Source organism: Elgaria multicarinata, chromosome 7 (assembly GCF_023053635.1).
Source record: "Elgaria multicarinata webbii isolate HBS135686 ecotype San Diego chromosome 7, rElgMul1.1.pri, whole genome shotgun sequence".
In the NCBI taxonomy this organism is placed as follows: domain Eukaryota; kingdom Metazoa; phylum Chordata; class Lepidosauria; order Squamata; family Anguidae; genus Elgaria; species Elgaria multicarinata.
The window spans coordinates 3620474-3646591 of record NC_086177.1 but is presented as its reverse complement, the minus strand read 5'-3'; the positions used below and the strand labels follow the sequence as shown (position 1 = coordinate 3646591).

General features: G+C 43.3%; 1 protein-coding gene across 1 annotated transcript; it reads right to left on the bottom strand.

Moving 5' to 3' along the window:
• Positions 1 to 1389: 1389 nt before the first annotated feature.
• Positions 1390 to 25454, bottom strand: HARS1 (histidyl-tRNA synthetase 1). The gene is made up of 13 exons (XM_063130112.1): positions 25354 to 25454; positions 22556 to 22645; positions 19603 to 19722; positions 18855 to 18950; positions 16146 to 16271; positions 13933 to 14040; positions 11650 to 11748; positions 10838 to 10931; positions 10004 to 10131; positions 9672 to 9914; positions 7839 to 7955; positions 3857 to 4003; positions 1390 to 1831 (listed from the first exon to the last, which is right to left on the bottom strand). The coding sequence occupies exons 1-13, from the start codon at positions 25429 to 25431 to the stop codon at positions 1772 to 1774; spliced, it is 1506 nt and encodes a 501-aa protein (XP_062986182.1). The 5' UTR covers positions 25432 to 25454; the 3' UTR covers positions 1390 to 1771.
• Between the last annotated feature and the right edge of the window lie 664 nt (positions 25455 to 26118).

Here is a 26118-nt window from a genome sequence, read left to right as displayed (position 1 = left end):
GCGGAGAGGTCTCCTTCTCTGCCCCGGGCCAAACGGGTGCGAGGAAAGACGCGGCTCACTGGTGCCGCCGCCGCCGCCCAGGCTGCACCGCAAAGATTCCCCACCCCGCGCGCGCTTCTTCCCTGTTCAGGTTAACCCAAGCCGAGAGGCAGCCGCAGGTGCGGCGGGCGCTCTCGAGGGCAGACGCGACATCAATGCCGCCTCGACTGGTCCCGGCTTCCTAGTTTCTGTCCTCTGAAGAAACCTTCCTTCCGTCCCGTTTGTCTTGTTCCTGCGTTCGCACGCGCTTAGTTGTAAGCCGCACTGAACTGTAAGGCTGCGTAGACTAATCTCTTCCAGCAGGCCTACCCAGATGAATTTTAAACCTAAGAACTTTAAGATGTTACCATTATTTTAATATTGTATTGGTTTTATATGCTCTTTCAATCAGATTTATGCATTTGATTTATATTGATTGTATTTAATGTTCCTCGATCCAGAGGGAGAGGCGGGTGAGAAATAAATATATTATTACTACAGCTACTATTATTATTGTAATCTTATACTCTTCTTTGGAGTTTGCCCTCTTGAACTGAGGTCTTGATTCTAAGTAAACAGTATTTCCTCTCACTCCAGTCATCATACCCCTTACTCAAAGAGGAAGAGATAATTGTTTCAGGGCTAACCTCTCTGGAACAGAGCCAAAACATTAAAAGCACTTTGGGTCTTGCGTGCAGGAGTCTCAGAGGAGCCCACCACTAGCCAAGGGTCTCAATAGTGGTACTTATTTCTCAATCCTTCACAAGCCAATGTGTCTGGGTTCCCACGGAAGAGTGGCTTGTGCACCATGCAGCCCAATGATTTGTTGCAGTGATGTGTGAACAGGTCCCTTGCCTTTACACATGTAGCTTTTCCTATAATTCATTTTAATTAGAGTCTCGCTGGCCCCTATGCACTTTGAGTAAAATACTTAAATTTTAACAAAAACACAGTGGAAGGGATTACTTTTTAAATTTTATTTAATTATTAGAAAATAAAATATATAACCTCACAAACTCCAATATAGATAACTATATTTTAATATTAGAAGGTTAAAGCGTCTGATGAGAGTGGCACAATGATAAAAGAAACAATAATTTGGTATCTCTGAAATACACCCACATTTGCTTGACTTGTAAAGAGCAGCCCCTACTCTTATAATATGACCCATTTCCACTGCTTTTTTTTGTTTTGTTTAAGAATCCAAACTAGGCTTGTTGGCATGTTGCATAATACTGATAAGAAACTATCTGGCCAGAGTTGGTCTTTTAAAGAAGAAAACATACTAACAGAATAGGAAGAATGCAGTGATGGCTACTGAACATATATGTTTTGTAGATGAAAGGAAAAATATGAACACAGCACATAGCATGGGGTTGGAATAAATTTATTAGGACTGCCGAATAATATTTTCAAAATGGTAATTCGGTTAGAATGAAGAGTGCATGGGCCAGAGCGTTCGAAACATCTGCCCAGCATTGCCACTATGAACCACAGCATGATCACTGAAATGCTCACAGACCCGATGGTGTCCTCTAGGAATCTCTCAAAATACTTTTGCTGGGGTAACTTTTTTTTAGAAAAAGATAATGTTCCAGCACTGCTCAAACCTGGTGTAAGGAAATTCTACAGTAAAATAAATACAGCTTTGAGGCCAACCTCCTCCCACTGGAGGGTGTTTTATGAGCAAAACCAGTAGGACATTTTTATGAAGGACTTAGCAAATCTTCAAAAGGGAATTCAGTAAATATATCTAGGGAAGACATGTTCGTCTCTTGATTTCCTCAACAAGTTTTCCTCTGCAAATATCCATCTGCAAAACAGAAAACATGATTAACTACAAAACATAACCTCTCTCAATCCATTGCTTCATTATATTTCACAGCTCCACAGCCTGTGAATATTATACAATATTTCCTGTGCTCTAATAAGCCATCCTCTCTTACTGAAACAAACTCGCCATGTTTTTATCGTAACAACAGAAGGTAAGTCAACCTCCCAGCTACACTTCACATTCATTTGCCATAGATTCTTGAGACAGTTTCAGGCTTTCCTGTGCAGCAAATGATGGACTGCACAACTGTTTACATACTACTTTTTTGGACACATGATGAGAGCACAGGATTTTAGAAGGATCAGAGCAAGAGGAAGCTGCTATCTTGTCCAGTGTGTGTCATCCAAATTACTGTATTTCTTCGATTCTAAGACGCACTTCCCCCCCCATATAAACACTTATTGAATTAGGTAATTCCCCTAATCCCGGATTCATTGGGTGGCTTTTCACAAGGGAGAACTACATAATTATGCTTCGTCTTCTTCTTCTTATTATTATTATTATTATTTATTACATTTATATCCCACTTTTTTTCCTCCAAGGAACCCAAGGCGGCATACATAATCCTCCTCTCCATGTTATCCTCACAACAAGGTGAACTCAGTGGCAAAGAGCACCTTTTATCAGCTTAGGCTGATATACCAACTATGCCCTTATCTGGACAGATAGCCTAGCTACAGTTATCCATGCTCTGATAACCTCTCGTTTGGATTACTGCAATGCGTTATACGTGGGGCTGCCTTTGAAAATGGTCCGGAAACTTCAACTGGTACAAAACAGGGCAGCACATTTACTAACAGGGACTGGCCAACAAGACCACATTACGCCAGTCCTTTTCCAGCTTCATCGGCTGCCAGTCCAGGTCCGGGCCCGATTCAAAGTGCTGGTATTAACATTTAAAGCCCTAAACGGCTTGGGGCCAGGTTATCTGAAGGAACGCCTCCTCCTGTATGTACCTGCCTGGACCCTAAGGTCATCCTCAGGGGTCCTTCCCCGTGAGCCCCTGCCAAAGGAAGTGAGGCAGGTGGCTACCAGGAGGAGGGCCTTCTCTGCTGTGGCACCCCGGCTGTGGAATGAGCTCCCTAAGGAGGTTCGCTTGGCACCTACATTATATGCTTTTAGACGCCAGGTGAAGACCTTTTTATTCTTCCAGTATTTTAACTGTCTATAAATAAATTTTAACTTGGTATTTTAAATTTGTAATTTTGCATTGCTGCTGTTTTTATCTGGTTGTGCTTTTATATTGTATCTTATATTATGGTTTAGACTGTTGTTTTATACTTTGAATGTTTTTAATTTTTGTGAACCACCCAGAGCGCTCCGGCTATTGGGCGGTATAGAAATGTAATAAATAAATAAATAAATAAACAAACAAACAAACCCTGTGAGGTAGGTTGGGCTGAGAGTATGTGTCTGGCCTAAAGTCGCCCAATGGGTTTCCATGGCCAAGTGGGGACTAGAACCCGGCTCTCCCGACTCCCAGTCCAACACCTTAGCCACTACACCACACTGGCAGCTCGAAACCTGCATTTGACATAGGCCTATACACAACTAAATATCTCTAGGGATCCTGATAGCACCAATTAACAAGAGCCATCATAGTAAACAGAGGGTAGGACTGATGGAATTTGAAAACCGGTGTGGTGTACTAATTAGTGTTTGACTAGATTTAAATCACCATGAAATTCATTGTGACACCATCTCTCAGCCTATTAGGACTGTTGTGATGATAAAATGGAGTAGGGAGAACCAAGTATGCCTCTTTGAGCTTCTGTAAGAAAGTTTGAATGTAAAAGTAATACAGATAAGTTTTTGTAGGTATATTTCTATGCTGTATGCAGAGTCTCTTCTGGATACAATACACAAAGGAATTCCATTTTTATGCTATATTCAGTGAGAAATGACTCCTGCTTTTAGCAGAACTGTTTATATTTCAGTTTATATGAAAGCATTATATTTCTACCCTCCCCACTGCACAACCCTAAAACAAGGGAACACGCACACCTCTTCTCTAGTAGCTACATCTCGCAGTTTGACCACTCCATCCTTTAACTCTTGCTCTCCCAGGATGGCGACAAGAGGGATTCCCATTTCCTCACAGCACTGCAACTGGTTCAGTAACTTGGGATTCTTCTTATAAAGCATCTCTGCCTAGAGAGAAAGCAGAGCAGAGAAAGTTAGTATGGAAAGATTGAGATTAATCACCACTGTTCTATGCTAATGGTTTTCAAAGTGTGTTCCAGAACTCTTTAAAGGTTCTCAGTGCTTCTTCAATGCGAAGAACACTAGTGGTACATGAGATTCCCTGCAAATCAGTTTACCCAGCATTTACAATTCTCCCCAGTAATCTGGAGTTGTGTGTTCCAGGGCACATTCTCCCTTCACAAGAGATCAGGCCTGAGCAATGGCCTGCAGGAATTATACCGGAATTAACCCTGCAACATCCTGGGTTTCTTGACAGATTAATTTACGTAAGAAATATTTTCTGATGGGAGAATGTTTTAAAACCATTGTTCTATGCACGTGTTAGTGGGAGATGCCTTTAAATGCCAGGAATACGGTGTGACCCGCACCTGCCCTAAATTCTCTTTTTCCAGAACATGGTGATCCCTTAGCGCACAAACTTAATTCAGATTATCCTAGCTCCAAGCCAACATCACCTATGTATTTTAAGATCCAGTTAATTACTGGATTTTTCTATTTTCAAAAAAATACAGTTCCAGTTAACTCCTGGATTTTATATGTTTAAGTATTGGACGTTGTATCCAACCCACTTAGAGTAGACCCATTGAAATGAATGGAGTTTAAGCTAGGTTAACACTGGATACAACCCTCTGTGTGTGTGTTTCTTTGTCCCAGTAGCTTTAGATTTAACCTGAAGCCAGGATAATACCTAGAAGAACCTAATTCAATTAAATAGTAATCTCTTTGTATACTCCTTTGTTTATTTATTTATTTATTTATTAAATTCCTAATCCACCAAATAACTAATGTTCTCTGGTCAGAAGACAAACAGTAATTTTAAGACTGACTAAAGACAGACTGTGACTTTAGCATCATGCCGGCTTTCTCTACCCCATCCTTTGCTTAACATCTAACCTGATGAAGAGTTCTGGGAAAGCTTGTTCCTTATTGTGTGACATTTTGTTTTGTCCTAGTAAAGGTATTGCCTGAATGTGGATTTTTTATTCCCCCCCACCCCTTATGGACCAAAATGGCTTCCTCTGCACTGTGTGCACCATAGGACTAGAACCAGAATTCTGGAGGCATCTTGTTTTTGAACTGTTGGTCTGACTATCTTAGAATGAAATATTGGGCTTCAATTAATGTCTGTTTCAGTTACTAGAATTTGCAAAACAGGCAGCAAAGCAAACAATCTAGGCTATCTTACTCAGACACTGCATCACATCAGGTATTTCTCTTCCCATTATTTTCTTCCCAAACCACAAAGACAGAGAGAGACCCAGACTGGGTTCAGACAATCATGGGAGAAAGGAGCCCATTGTTTTCACCCCCACTGTTTACTTAATTACCCACACTGACTTGCAGTACAGGTTGTAGGGTGGGTACAAAGCCGGGTCTTCTATGCCTCGCACTGGGTTTGGATGACACGTCAATCTACCCTGCAGTGCGGATACCTATTGCTAGAAAGTAGCTCTCTTGTGATCAGTACTGACTCCATTTTGAGGCAGTCAAAAAGCCAAGGCGTTTTCATACCCCATCTCCAGCAGAATTGGGACAAAGGCACAAGAATGGGGCTGAGAGCAATCACGTAAGGCTAGATCAAGTAATTCAGTTTCTAATAGACCTCCTAAAATGCATTCATAAAATACAAATGAGGGGGTAAAATTGAGCAGAATATGCATGCTGGATGGCAAGAGTGATACCTGGTCATTCACAGCCTGGACACCTGTCTTTAAGACAAGCCATTAGTGTGTAAAGTCATTAATATGTATGTGGATGACATGATAATTATGCTAGGAGATCCACACCAATCAGTTTCCAAGCAAAAGGAAGAACTTGATTTTTTTTTTGATGTGGCAGGATTCAAAGTTAATTATGAAACATTTACCCTAATGTCATACAATGTGCATCCTAACCATCAACTGTAAGACAGCCTGGGAGTATAAATAGGTTGATTTGGCATTGCTTATTAATTTGGTCACATTTGATGATAGGCAGGAAGGAACGGGCATCCAGAGGGATTTTGTAATGGTGAGCATTCACAGGCACTGTTGTGGTGACTGGTAATTCCTGAGGGCTCCCAGAATTGAGCCCCATCACTGGGCTGGGAGATAAGGATTACCTTTGAGGCCAACCTTTCTCACCCACGTTGAGCCTTGTGGCCTGGGTTGGGGGTGACACAGGAAGGTCTCCCTACTCCAAAAGGGTCAGCCTATGGGAGGGCGAATTATACAGCGCCAACCCACGGGACATGAATAGCTTGCCTCTCCTCTCTCATCTCACACTATTGCCCCGCTCGTGCTCTTCGCTCCTCTGATGCCATGTTTCTCACCTGCCCAAGGGCCTCTACTTCCCTTGCTCGGCTTCGTCCATTTTCTTCTGCTGCCCCTTACGCCTGGAACGCTCTTCCAGAACATTTGAGATCTACAAGTTCAATCGCAGCTTTTAAAGCTCAGCTAAAAACCTTTCTTTTTCCTAAAGCTTTTAAAACTTGATGTTGTTTGGACTTTATACTGTTAGTTTTACCCTACCCTGTGCCTGTTTACCCTACCCTGTGCCTGTTTGCATTTTCTTCCCCTCCTTATTGTTTTACCATGATTTAATTAGAATGTAAGCCTAAGCGGCAGGGTCTTGCTATTTACTGTTTTACTCTGTACAGCACCATGTACATTGATGGTGCTATATAAATAATAATAATAATAATAATAATAATAATAATAATAATAATAATAATAATAATAATATTAGCCATACCTTGGGAACACCAATTTGTAGAAATTAACAAACTTTTTAAAATAAATTATGCCCCCCTTATTAAAACTATGATTACAAATCTGAAGAAATGGAATAAATTGAATTTGTCAATTTTAGGGCGAATTGCAGCAATACAAATATCCTTAATACCCAGGTTTCTATTCTTATTTCAAGTCCTCTTCATTCTCCTCCAGCCAAAAATACTGAAGTCCTGGCAAAGTCAAATCAATACATTTGCCTTCCAAGCCAAAGCACCTCGCCTGGCATTAAAACTATACTACAAAAAACCAAATGGAGGAGGCTGGGGACTCCCACACCTTGCATCATACTAGGAAGCTTTTCAGTTACGGCAGCTCCACTTTATCATTATGAATGTTGGACATGGGCCCTTTATGGGCCCTAGCTCTTCAACCTATAAAAACAAAGGAGCTAAACAATATTCAAAATCCATACACTAAGACTATTTTTAAAATTTGGAAAAAGTGGCAATCCAAGCTGTCTCCAGTGCTGTCTCCCCTCACCCCATTACAAATATATCCAGGTATTTTAGATACAACTATCATTACTAGAATCTCTGAATGGGGGAAAAAGGGATATTTTCGATTGAGAGATTTTTACACCCAGGATAAACCAATAACAATAGAACAACTCAGAGCTGGCCTAGGCCTAGGATGGCTACAAGCAATACAATACAAGCAATTTCATAATAGTTGTAATTGTAGTTATGTTAACCTGTCTGTTAGTGACTCTTGTCCCCCTGTTCTAATTTGGCTTGCTTTTATAATTACTGTATCTTGCTTTTATAATTAATGTATTTCTAGCTATTTTTAATCTGGTCTATGGCCATAATAACATTTGGAATTTGTATATGGGACTAATGAGAGCACATTGCGTACACATCTATGTAAACAATGGGCGTGTACATGGCATGTGTGGAGGCATGGAGAGAAGCCACAATGACTTCTTTCCTGATTGCAATTGTCCAAACACTCCCCCAGTTTGTAGTCATTATCATTCTTGGCTTGACCCCACTTCACTGCAGTTGTACCTTGATTCCTGAATCCCAGAGTTCAGACACAAGTTTTAGCCTCTCTTCAAGGAGTTTCTTCTGGGCAGATGCCACAAGGACCTGGGTCTCTGTTGTCCGGATTTTCTCCTCAGAAGCCTGAAGGCAGAAACAGAGTTTTGAAAGGCGGTAATGGTGGTATGGAAATACTCACAAGAGAATGTGTACAATTTATGCTTGCAATAGAAGTTCAAGGCATAGTAATGAGTCTATTGCACCTAGTGGAAAGACTATCCCAACAGTATCGAAGAGCTAACTGATGTTACAGACAACATGCATTGTGGCACTTTAGAGACTGACTGGTTTATAGTAATATACGTATTTGCAGGCATCACATATCCCAGTGTAAGAAGCAGTGAGAATACAGAGGAAGGGCTCCTATTGTCACCACACATACAAAGCAAATCCCCCAGTAGTAGGTTGTTTCTACTATTTAGGAAAGTAAAGTAAAGTTTCTTTTCACCCTTTCCATAGTTTAAACATTCTGGGTCAGGGCTATTAAGATTATAAGACTATAAGGGACTGATCCCTACGCAATGAGCATAGGATGATAGATTTAACCTGATTTGTTTTAAAGTAGGCCTTCATGTTTGATATTAATGTTTTTGAAAGTTTAGGAACAAGTAGATTCTTCTCTCTTGAGAAGGCCTCGCAAACATTGAGGTGGTTTCTTATAAAATTATTTTTGCTTAGCACTAAATTATATTTTGGGCTTGACATTTCCATTCATGTAATTCTGAGGATTATTTTTTCTTTGAGATTTCTAGTTTATTGGACTTTTAACCCCTCTGGCATACAGAACAATCTCCCACAATCACTGCTTTCAAATACCACCAAAAGCCAGGGTCCCGGAAATCGTAGCTTATTGTTTACGAGTAGTGTGCTCATGTATACTGCCTGATCACTCTGGCTGCAAATGGAAGCAGTTAAACCATGGACCCTCCACAGTTGCGTTTTGTTTATTGTGATATCTGAACCAGGATCTCTAGCTTGTCTCTCCTCAAAACAGCCATAGACATAAGCCAACAACATACCATGGTTTATGACTGGTTTGTTTGAGGAGAGGAAAGCCAGAGTTTCCGGATCAGACATTATGATAAGCAAACCACAGATAGATGGTCCATGATATGTTTCGCACGTCCAACTTGCAGGAGGATTCTTAGTTCTACTGGGGCACATATACAAACTTAATTTGCCCCCAACCCCCAGTATCATCTGTGTAAAGGAACAGTGTTACAGTATATGGCTATTCAGTAGTTACTCTTAGTATATCAACTACAATGATTATGTAAACTCAGATACCTCTGATTACAGACATACCCCTCAACACTTTTCATGCTACATGATTTGTGCTGGTCTAAAAAGCCTCCCCAAATGCACAGAACAGAGCAATTTCAAAGTTCACAGCCACATAGACACAGACTAAAAACTTGGTGATGTTTTTGGACATTTGTTAAAAGCAGCCTCGTGTGGCGCAGAGCGGTAAAGCAGCAGTTTCTGCAGCTGAAACTCTCCCCATGGTCTGAGTTCGATCCCAGCGGAAGCTGGTTTCAGGCAGCTGGCCTGGGTCGACTCAGCCTTCCATCCTCCCGAGGTCGGTAAAATGAGTACCCAGTTAGCTGGGGGAAAGGTAATAACGGCCGGGGAAGGCAACGGCAAACCACCCCGCTAAAAGGCCTGCCAAGAAAACGACAGCGAAAGCTGGCGTCCCTCCAAGAGTCAGTAATGACTCAGCGCTTGCACAAGAGGTTTCTTTCCTTTCCTAAAAGCAGATTAACATGTTACCACAAACGACCCTTAGAAAACAGCCCTTACCGCTACTTTTTGTTCCATGATGGAAAAGATCCGCTCAATGCCAATGCTGACTCCCACACAAGGCACCTTCCGCCCTTTAGGGTCAAACATCCCTACTAGTCCATCGTAGCGGCCACCTCCAGCCACACTGCCCACACTAATAGATTCCTCCATATGGTCATTTTGCTGCTGGAGAAGGACAGCCTCATATATTACCCCAGTATAATAATCCAGGCCACGAGCCAGGCTCAAGTCAAAGGATATCTGTAAAAGAGGTCAAGAACTTCATTAGTAGGCACTGCTATCTCGTCAATGTGACTAGATAGGCAAGAAATACCATGTCCCTCACTCACCTGATCAGAAATGCCAAAAAGGGCCAGGTACTCAAAAAGCTGCTTCATTTCCCCAAGGCCTTCCCTAGCCAGCTTGTTCTGGGACAGTTTTGGATCCTGGAGCAACTTCTCGATTAGACTCAACCCACCTGCAGGACATAAACTCTGTGTGAAAGATGCATCAGCAGTGGTAAAATTCCTTGAAGACCTCTTCCATCCAATCCAGTTCTATACTTCCTTCCCCATTTCCTCTTTTCATGCACTCTTCTCTCTCAGTAATAAAAAGATTTAACAACTATTGCAAATGAAGCCACTGATGTGGCAAGCTGACTACTCTTCCCATTATCCTTTCTCCAGCAGCACCTGGAAATGTTCAAGTGCCAGGATCGAGCTGGAGAGGAGGAGAATGACAGCCCCTCTAGTATTTGAACCTTGTAGAAGCACACAATAGCCAGGAAACCTGTGTCTTTGTGCTTCTTTACTTTGGATCCTGCTTGACTTGAAAAAGTTCTCTTGAACAACATGGTGATGTGGGAGGGCAGGAAGCCTCCCACATCACCCCCTCTCCCTGGGAAAATGGAGAAGTTGCTCAATGGGAGAACAATTTTTGCAAGTCCCTGGAACATGTGCATGAAAATTCTAAGTTGGGCATCTGGAAATGTGGGAATAAGCAGCATGTGGAACTTGCATTTCCTAATTGCTGCCAGTCATCTTTGAAGTGGCTAACACTGCAAGAATTCCACCTTTCCCCATATTACTCCAATTATACACCTTGACTAGCAGCTGAATGGATTGTACATGTATGAGATAGCCCCCTTACTTCAGAACTAGAATGAAATCTGCTTTCATACTCACCATGGAGCCTTACATATTCACCAATATGATCCGCAATCTCTGTGGAGAGCCCCTTCTCCCCAATCATCTCGCTTTTCACATCCTCCCAAGTCATCTGGAGAAAAGATGAGAGCTATGTGGACTCTGCTTTGATGAGACATTTGCGCAGCGCTTTTGCCACTTATAGTGTCCCAGGGTAGTCCAGCATCATTTTCCTCTCATCCATTTCTACTCCCTTATGAATCTCTCTATATTTCTAATAAGCTGTGACAATGAATGAGGAATGGTCATCCTGAGAACATTCCATCTCTGAAGGGTGAGATGTGATTAACTTTTTTTGCAGTCAAATTTGTTTTGAGTATATGATACTATAGAAACGAGGTGTGGGTGGGTGGAGAAGGTGGCTTCTTTGACCAGAGTCTTTAATGGGGATGGATACGCCTAGGCAAATGGTGTCCATGTATTTATTTTAAAAAGGGAGCAGAGGAAAGGTAAGACCATTGTTAGACTACAGAACTAGCCGCTTGGGTTTTGTGGTGCATTAACAAGGCTTCTCCTTGCTTGCCACATGATAGCTTGGTGTCCTGCTCTTCCTACTCTTGCTCTAGGAGACAGTATAGCTTCTGCACACTTCGCATACTCATCCTGTGTTTTTGTTCCCTGTATAGGAACAACAGCCACAAGAATGTTATTGCATTTGATGGAAACCCAGTAACATGGATCCCCAAAACATCTTTTTCTTGGGAGAGCAACCAGCCACATTCCTTATTTTCCAGTCACTTGATTCACTGAGATGAACTATCCTACTGTCCTGGGTAGCTCTGAATCCTTACCTTGTCTAACTTATCCACAGTGGAGCAAATAGTCCGGAATTTGCAATCCGGGACACCACAAACTGCAAACATCCCATCAAGGATACGTCGGTCATTAACCTATAAAGAAGTTGAGTTACGTCAGTAGTAATCCATGGTTCTTGTTTCTACTTCGGGGGTGGAGAAAGTAGATGGATATGCAGCTGCCGCGGCTTCATTTTCCTCCTAATTTTAATTTCTTGCCCCAAAGGAACCAGAGTAAGCCTTTGCATGAAACAGGACACCTGATTCAAGGCCCTGAAATGCTGTGAATGAAACCAATGGATTTGGTGATGGCAAACTTCTTCCTCCACCAGCATTCTGAATGAGCGCAGAATTGAGTGAGAGGGCAGATTAATGGAGGGGCAAGAGGAGGCAAACCTCTCCTACTGCTTCGTAGATCATCTTTCTTGCAAGGGAAAATGATGCTGAAAAGCTAGCTGAGCAAATGTACTGGGACTCCATTAAGAACATAACATCCATGCTAGGTAGCACCAAAGGTACCTATAGTCCAGTATTCTGTTCACACAGCAGCCAACCAGCGCCTGTGGAAGACCCACAAGCTGGACATGAGTGGAACAGCACCCTCCTGGTCATGTTCCCCAGCAACTGGTATACAGAGGCACACTGCCTGACACTAAAGGTAGCATATAGCCATCAGGCCTAGTAGCCATTGATAGTCCTATTCTCCATGAATGATCTAATCCTCATTTACCTCCACCCAAATTGGTGGCTATCACTACATCTTGTGGTAGCAAATTCCATAGTTTAACTATGTGCTGTATGAAGAAGTACTTCCTTTTATCTGTCCTGAATCTCCCATCAATCAGCTTCATAGGATGGGTTCTAGCATTATAAGAGAGGGAGAAACATGTCTTCTTATCAACTTTCTCCACATCATGCATCATGTCTCCCTTCACGCGTCTTTTCACTAAGCCCAGATGTTATAACTATTCCTTGGTTATTTTAGTTGCCCTTCAATAGTCACATGCTCTGAAACCAAATTCCCATTATGTTGTGTGGAGACATAGGTCCCGGGTGATGGTAGCAGAAGGGTTTATATACTTCGGTCCCTCTGCTGAAGCTCTTATTTCACAAACACTTTCCTGGTACATAGCCAACTTTCCCTGGAGTGGGAAGTTTTCAGTTTCTGAAAGCATTTGGAGTTCCACTGTATAGGAAATTTCTGTTTACACTGGAAAAGGCGAAGCTGCAAGTAGGAGTAGCCAGATGGGCCCATGATCTGACCAAGGCAGTGTCCTCATACGATCCATGAAGTTTTCTCATTGCCCCATGACAAAGGAACGTATTGAGCAGGGAGATGTCTTCATGCTCAGGGTTCCAAGAGTTCATCAGAGTTTATGTCTGGAAAGACATCCCCCCCAGATCAGACTAGCTAGCAACAGTTTAAACAATAAAGGCAATTAACAAAGTCTCAGTCATAAAGGTACACAGAAAATGCAAAAAACATAATCCTGAAATAAAAGTGTAAAAATAAGACAGAAATATAAAATACCCTGGTTAAAACATCTTACTTAAAACTAGCAGTAGGGAATAACGTTGGGATATGACATTCTCCTGCAGTACATCAATTATTATTTACTTGAACTATGCAGTTTATATTATTCAAGTATCTTGAATTGTGCAAAGGTGTCTGTGGTATGGGGCAGTTTGTTCAAGCCTTTTTCTGTACTCTCTAATCTTGATGATCATGGAGGATCCTACTTTTGGAGACACATGGATCGGATGAACTTGGGGTTCACTCCAGCCCAACAATTCAGCAGAACTGAATGTGTATCTGGGGAAAAATCTAAGCCTGCTTCTGGAAGATTTCATCATTTTTTAAAAAAACAAGCAAACCCATACAACACAAGCTTGGTTGGAAAACGTCTGAGAAGGACACCAGCATTGCAAGATGAGCAGCGATAACCTCACTCCAAAATCTAGGCACCCCAGCTGTATTAGGTTAAAATGAGAACCAGGTGCCAGCCTTTAAAGTGTTCTAGTAGTTTATTTCCAGAAGTCTATAGAGGCAAATATAAGGAGTGAATAATTTCATTTTAGCTTGACAGTGTACTCCCAAAGTCAAAAAAAGGAGCAGGGTAGCAGAACTGGGGAAAGAAAGAAAACATTTCCACTCTCAAATCTCAAAAAGCATGGTGAATGTATGCTGACAAATCCAGACAAAATAAATTAAATTCCATTTCTCATGGAAACACAAGATTTCTAAATAAAATCGCTCTTGGTCCTTAGCCTTATTCTCACCTTGATGAGAAAGTCTTCTATTTGTAGGGCACTCAGGATCTCATGCACAATCTTCAGGCACTCTGCATCAGGAATCATGGCATCATACTGGCCAGCAATGTCAAAATCCTGAGGTACAAACAGTAGAAACGGAAATCTATAAAGCAGAAACTTTCCAGCTGGGAGTCACAGTCCCCGGATTGCTCAATACACAGCTCCCATCTTCCCCACCTCTGGAGAATAGGGCAGTCAGTCAATCTCCTGGGATTTGGAACGTAGCACACATTCAGTTAACTGGCTCAGAATTGTAAGCAGCTTAAATCTAGCAGGGGACTCCCAGATACAAACAAGGAAACATTGGTAGAAGAAATATTGGTAAAAGGAAGTATTTAGGCTGAGACAGAGAAAACTTGGTGAATGTATGCCAACAAATAAAGACATTTTAACTAAATGCAGTTTGATGGCACTCATAGTTTCTGCAGGTAGTGTATTATTTATATAGCCTATATAATTGCACATGAAAATGGTCCTGCAGTGTGTAGAACCTGAAATGTAAGTGCTCCTGAGGAATAACCATCTGGATAGAGTGTGCTTGCAGAGGTACCCAAAGTGGTACCTCTGCAAGCACAGTATGACTCTTTTTGGTGAAGAAAAGTCTGCTTCGGTGTAAATGTAAATCTGTATATCATACGTGGCTCAAGAGGCACAATTCTACAGGCATTAATATGGCAGGAGGATGATCTCAGGGCCAGCTGTAGAGTCATCTAGTATGACTATGATCACATCACCGAAGTAGACAGAAGTTAGTTGACAAAAAGCTGGAAATGTCATCCTACCTACTCTGTCTTGCATCCAGTGTCATGCGGGGGTGTCTAACATGGAAGGGGGCTATAATGCCTCAAATGCTTAGGATTCTAGTGGAGAAGCCATTGCAGCAAACTCCAGCCCAGCTCCATGTGACATGGTCTCTTTGGTTTATCTGGCTACTTCAAGTATATCCTACCTTAAACTCAATTCTTAATTTGGATTTCCTTGGCAGATTCCCATCAGCCCTTCATAAATCTGCCTCCCAGGAGTTCTTCGGTTGGCCCCATCCCCTTTCCTCCAACCACCAATCATTTGTTGTTTTCCTGGCTTTTGTGCAGTGTTTTTCTCCATTCTAAAAAGCTGAAATGCCTCTCTTAAGGCTGTGGCCTTAGCTAGACCTACCGGTCTAGCAGGGACAGAGGGGTGGAGATCTCGTGATATTTTTATCACAAGATCTCCCCCTCTGTTCACATGTTGCACGTGATGACCTCAGAGGGAGAGGCGTCGCACCCGCCATTTTGTTTTTTTCTTAAAGAAGATGTGCACGAGCGCTTGTGCGCTAAAGGTAAGTTGTTGTTTTATTAAAAGAATATATATTTCCCCCGCTGCCTGCACCCCACCCCAGATGGGCACAGTGCTCCTGAGGAGCTCTGTGCCCTGTGCGCAGGTCCCGGCTCCTTGTGAGGAACCAGGACAAACCATGATGCCCGCACACACGTTTCGCGGTTGAGACCACAGAAAAAGCAGGCCTAAAGTGTAGGGCGAGATCCCGGGGCAAGGGAGGGATCATCCCTCCCTGATCCTAGGATCCCTTGTATGTCATGTGGACACACAGGAACGATCCCAGGGATCGCCCCGGGATTTCACCCCATCTAGCTAAGGCCTATGTTTCTGGCAATAAGAACTTTGTAGCTACAATGTACTGCTATTTCTTGTATTTTTGGCCCCAGCCCATTTTGCCTATGGTCTCACCCACCACTGGAATGTGGCCCCCAAGAGTTTCTCCAAAACTGAATTCAGCTCTTGGGCTGAAAGAGGTTCCTCACTGATGGTCTACCACCTGGCCAGGATAGCATCTATGTTTTCTTTGGTACCTGTCCAAGGCCTGCTAGAGTTGCCATGGAAGGCAGCAAGAGCTGCTTCTGTGTACTAACCCTTTTTGTTATTTGCACTTGGCTTTCACTGGAACAAAAAGATTATTCCTTTGGTGGCTGGAAATGCAAAGGACAGGAAGGTGGAAGAGGTGCAAAGTACTCTGGCTGCTGTATTACTCTCAGCAATGGAAGCAATGCCAGCAGGGGAAAGACATGATAGCCAACTGGATAGGAGGATGGAGAAGGAGGATGGAGAAGGTGAAGGATTGAAGGATTGGCAGAAGGAAGTGGAGCAAAAGGAAGGAGCAACCATGGTAGCCTGCACATACTCACACATTGGTAGAACTCCCTGTAGCGCCCCTTTGTCATGGCTGGATTGTCCCGCCTGTAGACTTTAGCAATATGGTAACGCTTAATATTGGTGATTTTGTTCATAGCCAAATAACGGGCAAATGGCACCTAAGGAGAGAGCGCTAAGGAGAACACTTCAGATCCTGAGCCAGCCACACCTTTATTCTTCCGCGGAATCCTGCCAGGGTAGAGAAAGGGGAGTTCCTGGTACCTTCATTGCTGGCATAACCACCTGTACCTGTCACAGGCATTAGAACAAAAGGGAAGAGGACCCACTGTGGCGTTACACCCCACAAGTCAATTCCAAATGTATGTCTGCAGTGTGTAAGTCTGTGGTTTTTAGAATGTTGGCCTGAGTGGGCGGAGTTAGAATGTCTAGGGAGGGGGAGGAGTGATATATATAAGGGAAGGACTGAGGAGGGGATGGAGAGTTCTTGTTCTTTTCAGGAGACCTTTTCAGGAAAAGCTTTTCAGGGGGACTTGTTAGGGACTCTTAGAGTCTGTAGTGCTCTCTGTATTTATGGTACTTAAGTTCTGGGAAATTTGAGAGTCAGTGTAGTGAGTGGCGTCTTTAGAGTGTGGTGTGCACGTAGTGGATGTATATTAATCAATACTGAGAATAAAGAAAGTTCAAGAGTGATTGTGTGAGAAAAAGGAAAGCGCGAATGTGAGAGTGGCAGGATTGTATGGAAGGTTTCAAAAAGTTGTTATTTGAAACAAAGCTTATGAACTTTTAAAAATAAATTTTGATTGTTTTGTTTTTAAACTACCACAAAAAGCCCACGTGTCTGTTTGGCATTTATCATCTTAAGTTTACACATATAACACCCACTCTGACAATCATTCACCTCAACAGATATAACTCACAGCGCATTATTATATATATTAAAATCCTTCTCCATTTTAAACCCCTTTCTCCACATAGTTTGGAGGAAGGTGGGCTTTATCCCTTGCCTCAGGCATATCAAGTGGTGGTGCTTGGCTTGAGCAGGGAGTAGCCTCGGCCGGGTCTGTTGTTCAGAGCCTGTGTCGTGGCACCCACCCCCTCTGGTCCTTGAATAGTTTGCAAAAGGTGCCACTCACGTTTTATCTGAATTTGGCAGGAACCCCTACCCTCCAACAAGCAGCGGCAGTGAAGATCTGAACAGTGATAAGTAACCGCTGCTTGGCTGTGGCCTGCCCCCAATTTGAGGATGAGAGTCCCTCCCATATCATATTCTAAGACAGAGAGATAACTACGTCTCCAAGACTGTCAAACATGCCTAGAGATCTGTGTGGTTCTGATCCTCTGGGGGCTCCCACCAACTGCCACAGTATTCTGGGTCTTTCTTTGAAAATATCTCAGCCTCATATGTACGGAGGAGTGAGCCATTTCTGCTAGAACTACAAAAACCTAGAAAAGCCTTCTGTTTAGGGAGCTGTGGGACAACCCACAACTGCGGTAACAGGTCACAGACCCTCCCAACGTTCTTCCTCCCGTCTAGCTTGACACTTCAGTTTTATCCCTCTGCCTTGGAACAAATCTCTGCATTGCCCCCTTGCATATACCTGGCTTGCAATTACAGGTGAGTGTTGTTCCTCTCCTAATAAGTGCTGAATATGTATAATTCAACTGGTACAACTTTGTACATTTGGTTAGTGCACTGAAAAGAAATGAAATAGCTAGACTGAGCTTCTGCCACATGACATAGAGAGGGCAATCCTATGGCCCCTAGACATTGTCTGAGGGGCCATAGGACAGTGGCGATTCCCCCCTCCAAGGTTTGAGACAGTGCTCTGGCCTCAGGAGGGGGAAGTCAGAGATGTGCCCTCCCTCGCTCCCCTCGCAGCTTGTGTAGAAAGAACTGTGCCGGCTGGCCTCCAAGGTTGGAAAATTGACCTTGGAGAGGGGAAAAAAGGGTCAGACCGGTGTGCAGAGAAGCCAGGATACGAATTATCCTGAGCCTCTTCAAGCTTCTCTCCCTCCCCTTCCAAAGCACTGTTGTTAGACAGGCAAAAAAAGGCCGGTCTAGCAAAGAAACACCACGATTGGAGGACAGGGAAGGTTGCCTCCACTGCTCCTCCCACCCTGCCAACTTTAGCCTGGCAAGGCATTGAAAACACCTAAGCCTCTATGGCACCCTAAGAAGCAAAATGAACAAAGTGTGTGAGTGAATAGAAGCAATGATATAAGTTCATCATTTTTTGTAAAAGCAGGTTCTAGTGATGGAGGGAAAACAGAATAATGGCTAGGAAAGATATGCCAAAAGCCTGTAGGATTTTGTGAGACACACTACTTTTGGATGAGTTTTCATTTTTTTTAAAGTGGAAACACTCCTCAGAAGTGGAAAATAACAGCAATGAATCCTAGGTTGCAGTATCAACTGCATTATACCCTTACCCTCACCCCACCCAACCCCCACAATCTTTAGCATCAGATCACGCAAAATTAATCCCAGTTTGGCTGCCATCAGATACATCTTTGTCTTAGGCCTTAGCTAGACCTAAGGTTTATCCCGGGGTCGTCCCTGCCTCCTCCCGGGATATCCTGTGTGTCATTTACATGAGCAGGGATGACCCCGGGATAAACCTTAGGTCTAGCTAAAGCCTCAATCTCCTACACAATGTTCTGCACATACTTTGTCACATTTGTTTGGGACAAAGCAATTGACACAAGAAATGACTTTCGAGCAGCACAGGGCCTAAGGATACGGTCAAGTCATAGCGAAGAGACAGGAGCTCTCCCCCCTGATCTTTCAGGTCATAGATGAGTTTGGAGTCTTCTCCATACTTTCCTGTCAATGTTTCCTAAAGAGGGGGGAGTGGGGAAGAGAGACAACAAATCTATTTGAGAGAAATAAATAGAACAGATAAGAGCAATGACAAGTAACAGGTTTTCATGGAAGACATTAATCTTTGGCATCTGTTCTTATATGCATATGAGGACCTGTGTATAAGTTGCTGTTATTATTTTGTTATTATATCATTGTTATCTTTGTCATCATCAATATAATCATTACCTTCATTTATATCCCACTCTTCTACTTCATACCCAGGACTATGTACAAACACATAAAAAATACAATAATCATAAAAAATACAATATTAAAATTAATCAGAATAAATTATACCAGTGTTATAAAACATCAAATATAGTAAACATTAAAATAGGCAGAGGTTTAATAACAGCATATTAGAAGCCTGTCAGAACAGGTGTGCCTTCAATTTCTGGTCAAAGACGAATCTCAATGTGTCCTATACATGTCCACGCAGAAGCAAGTCCCATTGAGTTCAATGAGGTTTATTCCCAGAATTCTCCAGAGAGCAAATTCAGTGTGCACGCCAGCTCCTTAGGATAGTTTCACCCTCTGCTTCCAGTTGCTAAAAAGTCACAAACTTGAACATGAGGCCTGCCATTTGGCACTTTTACCAGCACCTTCTCTCACCAGCCCTACCTCACCTTTAGTTCAAATACCGGAGTATCTATTGTCTCAGCTCCATGGCGTTTGAAGCAATTAATAATGGTACTGAAGACGTTCTCTCGGATGGCCATCTGCTTGGGATTGTAGTCCCTAGTTCCCTGGAAGACGAAAACAGAAGGGATGGGTTAGAAGACAACCTGAGGGACTTCCATCCCAGTAAAACACATACTATTTTGAGGATAAGCCCCATGTCTCTAGAATTCAGAAATGGGAAGCAGTTCACAACAGCTTTCTCAAAATAATGGGCTTGGAATGCCTTGCCTATGTAGGAAGTCTAGCATTTGGGGCTTTAAAGATTTGGAAGGGAATAATAATTAAGGGGGGGCAACATAAATGAGCTAGCGTTTGAAAGTTATGACAGCTATGGAGAAAATGGATAGACGTTTTTCACTCTCAGGATCACCTGATGAAATAATTTGGCAGTAGTTACAGGGCAGACCAAAGAAAGTTCTTCACATATAACATGAAAGGGAGGGAGAGATACCAGCTGCCCTGTGGGAAAGATCTTGTCAAGTTCCTTGTAAAGACAAAATAAAATAAATCCACAATAAGACAATTGTGATTTGATTATTGTATGCAATCTCTATCCTTAAAGGTGTAATAAAAGTGATTATAATAAAACAAACTAGCTAGCTTGCAGAATTCACAGCTTCAGTGTGTGGTGATGGCCACTACAATGACGGAGAGTCAGTTGCTGAATCATGCTGCTATCACTACTGTAAATTACTTTGCATACTTTTAAGCTTTAACTGGATTTTTGCAACCTATCCATCTTCAACTATATTGTCATTTAACCCCACTGTTTCTCTCTAAAACCATGTACAGATGTTCCTTCTAACTAAGGATACTACTTCATGTCTCTCATGAAGTACTCTAGCCCACAAGGTGGCTCAGACAGAAGACACATGGCCAAGAAAAGAGGTGGGCTCTGAGCCCTAAATGCCAAATCACATATTTGTTTCCACAAATCACAACAAAGTACACATTCCACAGAAGGCAGACTGGTGCTCTTATTCACTCTGAGTTCAGGAATCCCGGTATAAATTAATGTTAAGATGGTACCTAACATCAGAACGTTTAAATAAAATACAGTCTGTTGTGCATCGGATCAAGAAGCGACAAAGGAACCTTTTTTTTTAAGGAGGATCAAAGGGTTTTGCAATGTTATTGTGTATATTGAAAAATCCAAATATTTTGGGATTTGAATGTAGAAAAATCTAAAGGTTAATATTATAGTTGTGTGCTGGGTTAATTCTGATGCACACAGTAGTTATGCTGTATTTTACAGAGATATTTTACAATTCAATAAAGGTGTTTATTACAATCCAAATCCCACTGCTTAGTCACCATGCTCTGACCTTTAGTTTTGCTCCTGCCCAGAATGCCTGTTTGCACCACAGCTTGCATCTCATGAGCATGGTCAGACACGCTAGATGCCAACAGGGCCTCTTAGCATAAGTCTTGATGCAACGCAGCAGCACAAACACCAGAGAGCTGAGAAGAAGCTTGAACATCACATCTTCCCAACTTCATTCTGAACAACCCCACTACTGAGACACAAACTGGATGCTGCTTTCAACTGGTCTGGGTGAAGACAAGACCTGTTCCTTTGTGTCGGTTACTTCCAGGCTACCCACCTGACAGGGGAAGAGCTATTTCTCTGGGCTCATTGTGGGTCCCAAAAAGAGAATAACGTCAGTGGCAGACACACCAGAGAGATGGAATGATGCTTCTGTACACTGTTGTAACGGGTTATCTTAATTATTTTGCATTTATCCTTGATTTGTTTTCATTTATTGCAAGCTGCCTTACAATGCAGTAGTAGAGCTACTCAGAAGTTAGCCCCATTGAGTTCAAAGGAACTTATTCCCAGCTGTCTAGGATTACAAGCCATTAGGATTCTAAGAAAGGCATAGCCATAATATATCACAGGATTCTCTGTAAATCTATAGCTGCGCCACCCTCCAAAGGTGATACACATTTTAATGATTGTTCTACAACTATTAAAACTCTGACTTTTCAAAACAAAAAATGTACATTGTAAAATAGATTGTAATTCTCTCTTTATTAGGAGAATTTTCTGGGGGAAAGTGAGATTTGCAGTCTAGCCAACAAGCAGTACTTAGAATTTCTTGCCATACCACTGCTCCAAATGCCTGGAAATAGAAAAGCCACGATTTTAACTTAATACCAGGTTTTCCTGCTAGCATTGATGCACACCTGTTGATTAAAGGAGGAATGCAATATTCATCCAAGGAAACTGTCACGGGTGTCTAGTACGCGTGAGCAGTGATGTTTCCCAGAGGAATGCAGACCATTCAAAGCCTTTTTGGGTCAGGATCTGGAAGGGCAGCTCTGCTCTGGAACTGAAAAAAGTGGATATGCTCCTAAACCATGGAAAATATGTAGAATATGAGTTAAAATGTATGAAAAGAATATCTAAGCCAAAATCTTGTTACAAGGTATATCTGATGATCTGTTCTCTAAACAAACAGAGAGCAGGCATAAGGTGTCTATACAACCAATATCTCCAACCAACTCAAACAAGTGAGACAAACCACATAGTGCAGGGAAAAACAAAAGCGTCCAAAGCCTCTAAGCAATTTCTTTCTTGACACCAAATATCCAGGCTATCTAGCCAGATGCCCCTTCCTGCAAGACCTGATGCCTTAGACGTAGCAAGGACACACCCACACCCCATAGATCTACTGGGGGAGGGGGACTTGCTTGAGCCAATAGGCTACAATGAAGACATCAGAATGGGAATTGCAAGGTAGGCTTTGTAAAGCTGTCATATTTTCCCCTGACCTCCATTAAGTCTCTTTGCTACCATAAAACTGAATGTGCATGAGAACAAAACTGGCTGCAGCTATGTAGCTGGGCCATGTGCCATGTTTGTTACTGCAGGCAAGAAAAAGCCATAGAGTTTACCTTTGGTGTCTTGAGAACAAACTTCTGCTTTCCTTCCTCAGGGCATATTGCTGCCTTCAACTCCAGCAACTTTGCCACTTGCTCTGCGATCTGAAAGAAAGCATTTTTAACGAAAACATTTTAAAACAATTTTAACAGCTGTTGGCTACTTCATATTTACGCAAATAGGCATTAACTTCCTGATCCAGATATCACCTCTCCCTGTTCTAATGATGTGCAATCTCCCTGCAAAGAAAGATGTTGACTGTCTCCTTCGGAGGCAGTGGTTCCTGAACATCAATGGCAATAATGTAAATAGTGGTGGTGGGAGCAGAGATTATTCAGGAGACAATATCCAATACCACGCCAAATACTTCACACCAGAAGGTCTGCAGGTGACAACCTCCTCACCCAATATGGCATAAGGTGCTGTCTGGCATAGGAGACATAGTTTTAGTGTATGGTGTGGGTGTAGTAAGTCTCTCACCTACCCCATCTTTTCGACTCTTTCTCATCACTTACAACATACAACAGATGATGGCATAACATGCATTTAAAACAGTTATGATCTACCCTCTGATTGCTCATTTTAATTTGTGAATATTAGAAATAGGGACCACTCCTTTTTTTAAAAAAGTATAATTATTTTGCCTTATTTTTTTATTTATTTCAGCATTTTTATCCCGCCCTTCAGCCAAAAAGGCTCTCAAGGTGGCATACAAAAATATTTCTTGACAGTCCCTGCCCACAGGCTTACAATCTTAAAAAAAAAAAAAGACACAAAAGGAAAAACAGCCTTCTGCTATTAAGACTTATTCAGGTTTTTTCCCTGGACAACTGTATCACATCCAATATGACTACAAGACTACAATATAAAAAGAGATAACTAGGGAGCTTGGAGATTCCCATATGCATTTGTTACTAGGGAGCCTGTAAACAGTTTCTTCAGGGGCAAATAAGCGCATTTCGTTCACTTTCCATTTAATAAAATTAAGTATAAAAAGAGAGGAGGTGACGGCTCCTCAGTAATGTAGCAGGAGCAACCGCTTTAATTCATTTAATTCATCAGGTTGTCCAGTGCCAGTGCTGGGCATGATAGGGACAGCAAAAGGGTCGAGTACTGCACGGCCTTAGTTCTCTGTTTAATCTGAGCTCTCCATTGATTGTTAAGGGTGGCGGAAGTCCCACATGCCTGCATGTAAAAGCCAGCAGAACACAAGCTCTCCCCACCCTGCGCTCCACTCAGTGCTTTGAGCTGGGGGCGAGGTTGCAGTTCAGCTTCCCTGCAAGCAGAGAAATCTGTTCTGCGTAAGACAGTTACTGAACTCTGTGTTGTCAACATGATTATGTAAAAAAAATTATCATCGGGTCATTTAATATTATTTATTATTTCATATATTTGGGGCACACAATCCTATGCATAGAATCATAGAATAGCAGAGTTGGAAGGGGCCTAAAAGGCCATCGAGTCCAACCCCCTGCTCAATGTAGGAATCCACCCTAAAGCATCTCTGACAGATGCTTGTCCAGCTGCCTCTTGAAGGCCTCTAGTGTGGGAGAGCCCACAACCTCCCTAGGTAACTGATTCCATTGTCGTACTGCTCCGACAGTCAGGAAGTTTTTGCTGATGTCCAGCTGGAATCAGGCTTCCTTTAACTTGAGCCCGTTATTCCGTGTCCTGCACTCTGGGAGGATCGAGAAGAGATCCTGGCCCTCCTCTGTGTGACAACCTTTCAAGTATTTGAAGAGTGCTATCATGTCTCCCCCTCAATCTTCTCTTCTCCAGGCTAAACATGCCCAGTTCTTTCAGTCTCTCTTCATAGAGCTTTGTTTCCAGACCCCTGATCATCCTGGTTGCCCTCCTCTGAACATGCTCCAGCTTGTCTGCATCCTTCTTGAATTGTGGATCCCAGAACTGGACGCAATACTCTAGATGAGGCCTAACCAGGGCCCAATAGAGAGGAACCAGTACCTCACATGATTTGGAAGCTATACTTCTATTAATGCAGCCCAAAATAGCATTGGCCCTTCTTGCAGCCATATTGCACTATTTGCTCCTATTCAGCTTGCGATCTACAACAATTCCAAGATCCTTCTCGTTTGTAGTATTGCTGAGCCAAGTATCCCCCATCTTGTAACTGTGCCTTTGGTTTCTATTTCCTAAATGAAGAACTTGGCATTTATCCCTATTAAATTTCATTCTGTTGTTTTCAGCCCAGCACTCCAGCCTATCAAGATCACTTTGAAGTTTGTTTCTGTCTTCCAGGGTATTAGCTATCCCACCCAATTTGGTGTCATCTGCAAATTTGATCAGCGTTCCCTGCACCTCCTCGTCAAATCATTAATAAAAATGTTGAAGAGCACTGGGCCCAGGACTGAGCCCTGCGGCACCCCACTCGTTGCCTCTCCCCAGTTTGAGAAGGTTCCATTGCTAAGTACTCTTAGAGTCCGATTCTGTTTAGAGGGGGGGGGGGGGTCCTACCACTCCCAGCATGGCCCAGCCAGTGTGGTGGGCTGAAGGGATGCTGGGAGACGCAGGACCTGTTCCGCCTTCCAGGGCCAAGTCCTCTCAGGGCAGCCCACAACATGCGCTGAGGCACACGGGCGCTAGAAGCGAAACGAGGCCCGGGCTCCGCGGGCTGCCTGCTGCGTCGTGACGTCAACGTGGGCCGCGACCCCGCAGCGGACCCGCCACGCTCTGGGTGGGGCACCCCCCATGAGAGCGGGTGGGTCGGGGGCAGGTCTTCCAGCCGCCCTCGTCACCGGCGACCCCTCCTGGCACAGAGCGGCGACGGCGACCCCCTCCTGCTGCTGCTCACCTCCTCCGGGCTGGCCTTCTCCTGCTTCAGGCGCCGCACCATGTCCGCTTGCTGCCTCAGCGCCTCTGCCTCGGCCATGACGACGACCGCACCACCACCACCACCACCACCACCACTCCCACTCCTCCTCCTTCTCGCCCGGCAGCGAAAGAGAAGCACCGCCCACCAGCCAGCCAGCCAGCCGGCCGCTCCTCCCAATTCCCAAGCACGCACGTCAGCCGCTTTCGGGCGGAGGACGCATGCGCACTACCTCGCGCTGAGGCCGCGAGGTCTGCCCACAAGCCCACTCAGTGTTCTGCCCAGGCAGCGCCAGGCAGGCTGGGAGGGGGTGATGCAAGCGAGGCTTCGGGTGGCGGAGGGAAAAGGAAAAGAGGGAAGAAGTGACGCTAGCAATACGCCGTTTACTTTTCTTCCCTCTCTGCCCACGTGAACGTGTATCTCTCAGCCGACCCTTTACACGTCTCCCGGCCCACGAAAGCTGATCCGCAATAAATCCGAAAACAGTTCCATAACATGTAGCCAGAGAGATCGACCCTTCCCATCATTAACCATCAGCCAAATGAGAAATAAGTCGCCAAAGACTTGCCGTCAAATTTCAGAATTACCACATTTAGTCCTGTTGAACTTAATGGGATTTACTTCTGAGTAAGCAACGTGTTGTGTATCTCGACCATGTCGTTCATTTTTTAAAAAAATGAATGGGGAACAGACTACGTTCAAAGTGTTACCATTCCATCCCCTTAATGGATCATACACATATGCTTT

Excerpts from the sequence above, each read along its gene's own strand:
- HARS1 (XM_063130112.1), bottom strand. The coding sequence starts at position 25,431 with ATGGCCGAGGCAGAGGCGCTGAGGCAGCAAGCGGACATGGTGCGGCGC. Across the intron at positions 22,646-25,353 it reads AGAAGGCCAGCCCGGAGGAG|ATCGCAGAGCAAGTGGCAAA; the intron begins GTGAGCAGCAGC and ends GCTTTCTTTCAG. Across the intron at positions 4,004-7,838 it reads TCTGGGATTCAGGAATCAAG|GCAGAGATGCTTTATAAGAA; the intron begins GTACAACTGCAG and ends CTTTCTCTCTAG.